This window comes from Lathyrus oleraceus, chromosome 2, assembly GCF_024323335.1.
Source record: "Lathyrus oleraceus cultivar Zhongwan6 chromosome 2, CAAS_Psat_ZW6_1.0, whole genome shotgun sequence".
NCBI lineage: Eukaryota > Viridiplantae > Streptophyta > Magnoliopsida > Fabales > Fabaceae > Lathyrus > Lathyrus oleraceus.
In genome coordinates, this window is record NC_066580.1 from 20,699,528 (window position 1) to 20,710,410 (window position 10,883).

The following is a 10,883-nucleotide window of genomic DNA, read 5'->3' on the forward strand; positions in this document are numbered from 1 at the left end:
CAACATCATGCCCAACCGACATGTGAGCGACGCGAGACCACGCTAATCCTAGGTGTATACTCGGGCCTGGGTTTTAGCCCCACTCAGAACACCCACCCCAAACAGAGGAACCACCTGCACAGAGAACAGCTCAATGATAGTATGATGCATGCAAACATAAATGCAAACAATAAATGCAAACAATAAATGAAATGAATGCAATAAATAACAGCAAAAAGCAACCGAGGCCCTAACCTAGAGCGCGCTAGGAGAGACTCGCTTAGGGAAGAAGGACCAGCACAGGTCAACTTTCCTGCTTATCCCCAGCAGAGTCGCCAGCTGTCGCATTACGCGAAAAACCGGCGGGAAAAGAAAACAACAGAGCCGCCACCGTGCGTTATTTATCCCAAAAGAGGGAAAGGAAACGCTCAGAGTAAACCTGGGAAAGAACATGGTCTCGCGACCAAAGAGAATGGGATCGGGAGTCGGTTATGCGAAGGGAAGGTATTAGCACCCCTACGCATCCGTCGTACTCGACGGGATCCACGCACAATAGGAAGGGAAATGATTGCTAAAACACTGCTCAAACACACACACACTGGCTGAAAGAGACACAAGAAAACAGACTGAAACTGACTCGGCAGGATATCGCGTCCTGGGCCTACTTAGTCTATCAAGCATAGACATCAGAGTCTAAGTAGTTCGGACTGGGAGAACGACACATGCTCGCCAGGATGTCGCATCCTATGCATACGTATCTCCTTTGGACGAAGGAGAATCAGAGCATTCGTAGCTCGGCTAACACGCACACAAACGGAAACAGGCAAAGGCAAACGTGGAGCCCGACAACCAAATGATGGAATTATGTCGGCATCCGAACCAAAGCACACTCAAAAGGGCAAACATGGAGCCCGACAACCAATCGATGGAATTATGTCAGCATCCGAACCCAAAACACACAACAGCATGTAACAAGAAGAAGGGTCTCGATTGCAACCAGGGCAAGAGAAAGGGGAGGTCTCAATCGCAACGAGGGCGAGAGAAAAGAATTAGTGTTAGTTGTTAGTCAAACTCGACAAGACATCGCATCTCGTGCCTACGTATCTCATCTGGACATGAGAATCAGAGTTGCCGTAGTTCGGCTAAACTATTCCTGTTGGTTTGTGTTTTTTAAGTGGACGACGTCACTACGCAATCTACCTGATGCTCGACCTTTGGAGACTTACTCACCTGTAGTAGAAGGAGTTGACGTATCCTTAAGAGGGGATAATGTTTGTTTGTGTTTTAGGAAAGCTCAAGCAAGAAAGGAAGTCCTATACGAAGGAACCGTGCTACCTTAATTGACATGCAAACGAGACTACGCGGAGTATAGCAAACCTAGGGGATACAATCACACCACACAAACATATACAGCATGAAATAAACACACCAGCAAGGGGCTCAAACATCAGGGTTAGGCTTTAGTCGAGGGGTCATATCAACCTCAACAAACAAGCCTCTGTATCGGGGTCAGGTTAGCTCTTAACCTTGCCATTGAGGGGCTAAGGTGAAGCTAGATGAAAGGTGGTGAGGGGTGTGCCTCATTGCTTCTATCTCAAGTCAGAGAGAGCATCAGACAAGGGAGCGTGGGTCCAGAATGGGGGGACCCTTCTACGCTCAGGACATAGACTCGACTGTACAATGTACAAGATCTTGGGCTTGGATCTCAATGCTACAACCATGTAATGGGAGCAAGGAGAAGACTCACCGAATAGTGGGGGATAGATTGCTTATCCCTACCTTCCACCAATTGCCTCAAATGAGGACTTTTCCTGCTTGGGACAAATATAAACATACACAAGCATTGCCTCTTAAGGAGGACTTCAGACAATTTGCCCGGCCAAATAACAGACCGGGTCTCCAGACTACATGAAGAAGAAGGTTCTATACCTCAATGCAAGTTGCTATTTAAGCAAAGCAAAGCAAGTTCTTAAGAGAACTGAGCAACTAAGTGTACCTGTACAAAAGTCAAACAGAATCAGCATCCCATTCATAACCAGACAACAATATAATGATCAACAGTGTACAATCATAATCAAACAATGGTGTGCATAGCACAAAGCTCAAGGCTCAAACATCCTACAAAACAAACACATTAGTTTATAGGCCAAGCAACACAATCCCAAATGTGAAACAAATGCCTTAATCCTTAACTTCTTAACCTGAAAAGGCACAATCAACTTCAAATGTAAGTAACATGACCACTAGGACTAGCCTAGGGTCAAAAAGATGGAAAAATGTTAAAACAGCAACCAATTCATGATCAAAGTCAAGCTATTTCAACAACAAAGGGATCCCAATTGGTCCCATATCCAAACTATGCACACATTTTAATTTATGCAACATATAAGGCAAAAGGTGCAAATATGAGTCACATACAAGCAACCAGCAAGATCACATCCAAATAAATGCCAAAAAGGATCCAAAAAATCCACAAAAATTACATTCTAACCAGAAGACATTCAACAAGCCACATGTCAATTTTCAAGCAATTTGGATAAAAGGAACAGTGGGAATTAATTAGACATGTCAAAGCATGTAAAAACAACATCAAAAGAAGTCTACAAATGTATGCTACCTTCAATCCAATGGTAAACAGCAATGGTACATTATAAATTAGTAGGACCAAAGCCAAAAGATAGCTACAGGGGTTAAGAACTATCCTATCAATTTTCAAGGTCATTGGATTAATTATGAGAATATGGCAACATACTAAAAAATGTGACACTAGCTAGGTTCAAAAATTGTTAGGCAGCAAGCAAAATTCTTAATCAAATTGAAAATGGATTGTAAAAATCCACAAAAATTCATAGGGGATGTTAACATGTTAAAGGAGCTTCATGCGAAAATTCAAGGCCATTGGCCAGAGGGAAGCATGGTAAATAATTAGAAGAATATAGCATGTCCAACTATGTCACATTTTTACACATCCAAATTCAATAATTCATATATAATAAACCATAGGCCTAAAAATTACCAAACCTATGTCAAAAAATCCAGAAGGATGTCAAGAATCAATATCTCAATTTTCATTTAATTTGGCTTAAGCATGTGGTCTCTATAATTGAAATGGTACATCATGTGGAAATATGTACACATTAAGAACATTCTATGGCAATTTATTTTTTTCACCAAGCACAAATTTAGTTCTTAATTCTATAAAAAAGTAGAGAGAAAATGATGATCAACAAAAAAAATCCTTGCATTTTTGGATTAGAATTGAGCATTATATGATTTTTTAAAGTTTTTAAATATTTATTTAACATTTCTTTGAATTTATTAATGGATTTATTGATTAAATTATGGAGCCAATGGCAGAAGCGTAATTAACGCTTCCAGGTGCAAAACGCTGCGCACCATTTATTGACGTGGCCGGATTTTAGTGGCTCTGGCGTTCGAAAACAAGGAAATGCAAGGCCATCGCGATGAAACGGATCTATGAGCGTTTTTTCCAGAAACTGATGAATGTTCATCGTCTTCTTCGCATGTTCTTGGCCGGAATCTTAGGGTTTGAACAAATCTCAACGGAAACGAGCGATCCACATACCGGTCGAACCGGTTTTCCACCAGGATTACAAATATGGAAGCTATTTTATCCAGAAATCACTACACAGCTCGAATCGAAGGAAAAGAAGAAATGCTTCGAAACTCCAATCATGGATTACTCACTCAATTTTCAGCGAAATTACAAACCAAAAGCTTCTACATGATCTATGATACATACTCTATAATATTCCTAACTCAATTTGACGAAAGGCGATGGTCGAAATCCAACCTTTCTTGATGACAGTTGCGATGCCGTTGCGATTTCCAGCTCAAAAATGTGAAACAGATGCGTGATATTGCTGCAGGAGATGCGTGGAATGTTCGATTTAGCTCGACGATGCTCGGATCCTCAAGAATTTCCAATTGCCATTGAAGAACTTTCTTGCTACAGTTGCGTTTTGTGAGCTCTATTGATCCAAGAACCTGCAAACAGAAATTCCACACTACACACCAATCACGAATTCAACAAGTATTAGTCTGGAAATTGAAGAAAAATGTTGATGAAAGGTTGAAAAAGTTTCAATATGCCATGTGAAAAAGTGAGAGAAAAAATGGGAGAAATTGGGAGTTTTTTCTGTTATGATTCTGAAAAGTGATTAATTCCCTCTAAATTCTGTTAGATTAACTATATATATTGTACCCTTAATCCAATTATAATTATGATTAGTGAAATTTGGATTAGTGAAGAATAATGGTTATGTGCATTTTCCATTCTTTTGCTTTTTATGCTTAGAAATATTTCCAGCAGAATTTTTCAATTGGAAACCATCACAAACAGCATTTGGAAGCTAGCTGCATAGGCAATATTTTCAAATTCCCCATATTTCCAAATTTGGACCATTTTGCCCCTCTCTTTAATTAATTCACTTCAAAAATGGCCTTTTGCATGGAGCCTTTTCCAAGAAATCCAATTATGCACCCTTGAAGTACACATTAAATGGAGTTTGTGCATATAAAGAACTTGCAATTTGGACAATCCATGTGGTAGTTATGGCCTCCTGATTACGGGTCTTTTCTGAAATTCACTGAGCCATATTTTGCAAACCACACATTGGATTTTTGAGTTCTTGGACTTTTTGGAATGGTGAGAACAAGATCTTCAACTTTCATGTTGGACACAATTCCATTTGAAGCTTGTATGATGAAGTTATTTTGAGGAGAAAAAGTTTCCATTTTGGGCAGCTGAAATTACAGGTCATCTGCTATTTTTGGAAACTTTCTGTCTGGCCTCCAAATCTTCAACCTTGGTCTTTGGCAAGTCAAATGAGACTTATATGGACATGAATGAAGGCTTTCAAACCATTTCCCACCTTCCAATCCATAAAATCGGGCACAGTTGACCACAGTTGACTTTCTAGGGTTTCTGGTTGACTGAACAATGACTGGTGACTTCTGAGCATCCAATCTTTGGCCAAACCACTTCAAAATGATCCTTGGACCATATGAGCTTAAAAAATCAACCCTAGGGCTTTGTCTCAATGAAAATGGCACTTGCTTGCTTGATTGCCTGATTCTCCTGATCAGTTGACCTAGTTCATCAACTGAGCTTGCACTTGGGCAGATGGACAATGCAATGTTATGCAGTGAACATGGTTAATGCTATGACCTAGTATGAAATGAATGTACACAATGGTAGGGTGCAAATTTGAGGTGCTACAATAAGCAACCACCTTACCATTCTTCATAAGCACACCTCCTAATCCCATCTTCGAAGCATCGCAATAAACCACAAACGGTTCCTCGGGATTTGGCAAAATCAAAATCGGAGCCGTTGTCAACCTTTTCTTCAACTCAAGGAAACTTTCTTCGCATCAGACATCCCACACAAAAGCAGCACCCTTACAAGTTAACTTAGTCAAAGGAAGTGCCAACTTAGAAAAGCCTTCTATAAACCTCCTATAGTAACCTGCCAAGCCTAGGAAACTTCTTATCTCAGTAACTGATGTAGGAGCTTCCCATTGCAACACCGCATCAATCTTCGATGGATCAACCGCAATTCCGTCACCGGAAACAACACGACCAAGAAAGCTAACTTCTCTCAACCAAAACTCACCCTTAGACAACTTAGCATACAATCTCTTCTCTTTCAACACTTGCAAAACAATACGCAAATGTTCCACATGCTCTTCCTCCGACTTAGAATAAATCAAAATGTCGTCTATGAACACCACCACAAATTGATCCAAATAAGGATGGAAAATGCGATTCATGTACTCCATGAATATTCCTGGCGCATTAGTAACGCCGAAAGGCATCACCGTGTACTCGTAGTGTCCATAACGAGTCCTGAAAGCAGTTTTCTGAATGTCCTCATCTTTCACCTTAATTTGATGGTAGCCCGACCTTAGATCAATCTTACTGAAAATACGAGCACCCACTAAACGATCCATCAAGTCATCGATCCTTGGGAGTGGATACCTATTCTTAATCGTCACCTTATTCAATTGTCTATAATCAATACAAAGTCGCATGCTTCCGTCTTTTTTTTTCACCAGCAAAACTGGAGCTCCCCAAGGTGATACACTAGGTCTCACAAACTTCCTTTCAAGCAAATCCTCTAGCTGACTCTTCAGTTCAGCCAACTCTGATGCTGACATCCTATACGGCGCCATAGAGATGGGTCTAGTACCAGGTACAAGGTCAATAGTGAACTCAACTTCTCTTTCTGGCGGTGCACTAGGAATCTCATCGGGAAAAACTTCAGGGAAATTGCACACCACCGACAAGTCCGCAATTACAGCCTGACTCTCCACAGACAAGCTTGCCATTAACAAGAACACAAACGTGTCTTCTTCTATGAACTCCTTCAATTGTTTCTTGGATAACAATTTTGTTCTTCCCTCTTCTTCGGCAGAAGAAAACCTCACAGTGTTGTTGTAGCAATTAATATGAACATAGTTGGATTTCAACCAGTCCATACCCAATACTACATCCAACCCGACAAGCGGCAAACAAACAAGATCAACTACAAAATCTTTACCAAATATTGACAAGGGGCAACTCTTACACGCAAGAGACGTAGATACCGTTCCCTTAGCGAGAACCTCAACAATCATATCTCTACCCAAGGAAGACAAGGAAAGACCCAATCTTTCAACACAATCCGCAGCAACAAAACAGTGTGTGGCACCGGTATCAATAATAGTAATTAAAGGAATGCTATTAATGAAACAAGTACCTCGAATAAGTCCATTTTCATTTGTAGTCTGAGTTCCTGACAAAGCAAACACTTTACCACTCTCTTGTCCCCTCTTTGGCTTCTGACATTTAGCACTGATATGTCCTTCTTCCCCACAGTTAAAGCAAACAACATCCTTCTGCTTACAATCACGAGCCGCATGTCCCGGCATACCACAACGGAAACATCTCGTTTCACCAAGCCTACACACATTACTCTTGTGACCCGGCTTTCCACACTTGAAACAGATAACATTAGCAGGAGCATCTCCCTCACTTGTTCTTCGACTCGGAATCACTTTATGTTTCCCTTTTCCAACCGGAGTTTCATATGGCTTACCACGGCTGTGTTGACCCCTTCCTCTCTTCTCAGACAAGATCTTATAGTGTGCATTGTTGTCCTCTTCAAAGATTCTACAACTATCAATCAGATCCGCAAAGACGCGAATCTTTTGATATCCCACAGCTTTCTTAATTTCCGGACGCAATCCATTTTCAAACTTGATGCACTTAGAGAATTCGGCATTGGCTCCATCATAGTGAGGATAGAACTTAGCCAATTCAGTGAACTTAGCAGCATACTCCGTGACTGACAAGTTCCCTTGCTTCAACTCGAGAAATTCAATCTCTTTCTTTCCTCGCACATCTTCTGGATAATACTTCCTCAGAAATTCTCTACGAAACCCTTCCCAAGTAATCTCCTTGCCCGCAGTTTCCAACCTTAGACAAGTGTCCACCCACCAATAATCGGCTTCACCTGACAGCTTATGAGTTCCATAACAGATCTTTTGCACAAGAGTGCAATCCATAACTCTGAAAATTCTTTCAATCTCCTTCAACCAAGCCAAGGCTCCTTCAAGATCATACCTACCCAGAAAAGTAGGCGGGTTCTCCCTCTGAAACGTCGCCAGACTACGAGACCCCACGTTCTCGTCAGCAATGGGTGGGTTCTGGAACGCTTGAGCCATTGCCTGCATAGCTACAGCAAGAGCCTCATCATTCCTCCCAGCGTTTCTTCCGGCCATCTTACACTTCTGCTCACAACACACACAAGGATTAGCAACAAATTAACAACACAGGGTCGTTAAACAACAAAAGACTCAACAACGTGGTCGGATGGACCGACCTGCTCTGATACCACTAATGTAACACCCCAATTCTACCCGTCGTAAATTCAATTAAAAATCAGAGTAAACAATTTTCACACAAAATTGAGGCATCACATATATCATTTCATCAACACTTAAACAAATTACACAACACGGCAATTGCGCAAGGATCCACTTAGTCCTTGTCAAATAATAAACAACACTGTATATGTATTCACCTAGTCCATATAGCAGCAATACACAAAAAAAATCGCAACGGAAATCATTTAGATAATTAAGTCGAGTCGTACATTTACACATTCAAAGAAAACAAGCAAACAAATGCCCATCACAACTATCACATACAATGATATACAAAAGGGCATTGTTACTATCAAAATCATGAAAAGCATTCATTAACCCCTGAGTGTTACAATCCTAATCAGAGCAATGACGCCAAAAGTGTGCTACCACTATCCTCCTCTCAACGCGGAGCACCTGCACGTTACCAATATAAAGGTAACGGCCAACAACAAAAGGGTGAGATACTCAAATCATATAATCAAGATAATGATAAGCAATATATAAGTAAATTCAGAAAGTTAGAAATATTGTTACCACATCGCACAATCCTTCACTTGAATGCTTATGTATTTAATCATAAACAAAGTCAATAATCATCCACAACATCAATGTTACATCATAGCATCTCATCACTTTAACATTTCATCAATCCATCATAAAACATTACGATTCATCGCATCATCGCAAAATATCACCGCACTTCATAAACCATCACATAACAACAATTATCACAAAATGCGGAAATAAACATAACCAACATATGTGACTCAACTATGCAAATGTTATGCGGTACCGACTCATCGCTTTGCCATCAAGGCCAAGGCTTTATGCCCACTTCGCTTTTGCCAAAAGGCCACGTCGCTATTGCCAAAAGGCCACGTCGCTTATGCAAATGTATGTGACTCCATGATAAATGATACACATACACCAAAATCATCATCGCATCAACATAACTCATCACAATGGCTGAAGCCCACGTCGCTATTGCCATTTAGGCCACGTCGGCATTCACATGCATAAAAGCATTCACACAACATCATATTCACCAACATTCATACATATGTTTATATATAAAACAAATGAGAATATTCATCATAATCAATTGTTTCATCATACAATCTCTTAGGTAATTCAACCTCATGCTATGTTTATTTACATCGCACACCTACACACTATAGTTAAGTGGTATTCCTCATTAATCAAATAGGCTTCCTACTATATCAATTATTAATCACTTTTCCAAAATAATCACTTATTAAAATAAGCCCTTATAATGGCCTATAAACATCAACAACATGTAGAAAATTTCATAAGCTTCGCAACGCTTCGAACGGGGACCAAAACGGAGTTACGATTCAAAAGTTATGACTGTTTGAAGTTTACAAAAAAAAATTATGTTTTCAACTCAGCTGGCGCCCCGAATTTAGCAGGAAACATAGAAAATGCGTTTTTGACCGTTAAATACCTTCCGGGCCTCCGATTTCGATTCCGTAAAAAGTCTCATTCTCAGATTTCAACGAACTACAATATTTTCAGTATTACAAAGTCATTCTAATCCACAATTTAACTTTTATTTCATCATTTTAAACATCATTCAATTAATTTCCAACACTTCCTAAATTCACAATTTGTGAAATTACTCATACTTTAATTCATCAACACAATAACATATTTTTCACAACATACATCAACCCCAAACCATCAACAACAACACAACACACAATTTTATTTATCATTCTTCTAAACCTAACCCTAACATTTTGCAAAGAATTGATACATGTTCAATAATCACAAACAATCAACACTACATCAAGAACACAAACAACATTTTCAAAGCAAGGAATCCAATCACAACATCAAAACCCAACAATATCCTCTAACAACCATTACCCACATAAAACCCATCATTTTCATAATTATAGGAAATGATAACTCACACCCTTACCTTAGAGATGATGATTGAGTTACTCTATAGTGTTCTAGCAAGCTTGGGTTGATCAAGATGATGCTCTTCTTCTCCAATTTCCTCTTCCTCCTCCAAACCCTAACGTTTCTCTCTTTTCTTCTCTTTTCTCCTCCTTCTCTCTACTTCTTTCTATTTCCCTTCTTTCTATTTCTATTCTATTTCTATTCTTTATTTTAATTAAATAAAAACTAACTAATGGGCTTAATTGTTACACCTCCCTTAATTACTATATACACCACTAGGCCCAATAGCTATTATGACCTTTATGATACCTATCTCTCTGACGCTGAATCGTGCGCCTCTGTTGTACCTGCTACGCATCCTATTGATCACGCTGTTGTCATCAATGTTGTCCAGACCGACATTGCCCACCTGAGAGGAAAGTTGAGCACTTTGCACGTGGACCTCCACAGATTTATGGACGTAGTGAAAGAGAATTTGGATCACTTTTACTCGTTCGCTCCTCCTACCGACGGTCACCGTAATGGCTAATATATGAATTCTACCGCATGACTGACATTGATTTTAGATTTTTTTTCATGTTTGGATTTTCTTGTTGTTTTTACAATTTAGGAATTTTTAATTGTTTCACTTTTATCTAGCAAATGAATTATGTTATTCTTTTCTATTTACCTCATTCCTTTTTCAATTTTATGTTTTAATTTAATTCTACCATACCCTATTTAATTCTCACTTTTATGTTTTTCTTGTTTTTCTTTTCAACTAACTAATCAACAACTAATGGTGGTCCAATGATTGTACATGCAAAACTATGGTCAAAAGAGAATGCATGGTCAAAAGAAAATACATGGAAAACGCACACAACATATCATGTGGTGCCTGCCACACGCACAGGTCGTGGCGCCCGCCACCTACTCCTTTGTGGCGCCCGCCACACTCATAAAGTGGTGTCTGCCACACTCCACATTATTCCTCATGATGTGCCATCAAATCCTTGTCCCATGTAATCAAGACAAGTTTTAAATTTTCTTCAACCACTTTTA

At 39.6% G+C, this 10,883-nt stretch overlaps 1 protein-coding gene and 1 long non-coding RNA gene across 2 annotated transcripts; both read right to left on the reverse strand.

The window, feature by feature from the left end:
• Positions 1-5,375: 5,375 nt before the first annotated feature.
• Positions 5,376-7,766, reverse strand: LOC127121697 (uncharacterized). Its single transcript, XM_051052146.1, has one exon. The coding sequence runs from the start codon at positions 7,764-7,766 to the stop codon at positions 5,376-5,378; it is 2,391 nt and encodes a 796-aa protein (XP_050908103.1).
• A 332-nt stretch (positions 7,767-8,098) lies between these two features.
• On the reverse strand, positions 8,099-10,022 carry LOC127121077 (uncharacterized). Its single transcript, XR_007803302.1, has 2 exons — positions 9,859-10,022; positions 8,099-8,327 (listed from the first exon to the last, which is right to left on the reverse strand). It is a non-coding gene; the product is annotated as an uncharacterized LOC127121077 (long non-coding RNA).
• Positions 10,023-10,883: the final 861 nt, after the last annotated feature.

Bases quoted from the DNA above. Each gene is read 5' to 3' on its own strand.
- LOC127121697 (XM_051052146.1), bottom strand. From the start codon at position 7,766: ATGGCCGGAAGAAACGCTGGGAGGAATGATGAGGCTCTTGCTGTAGCT.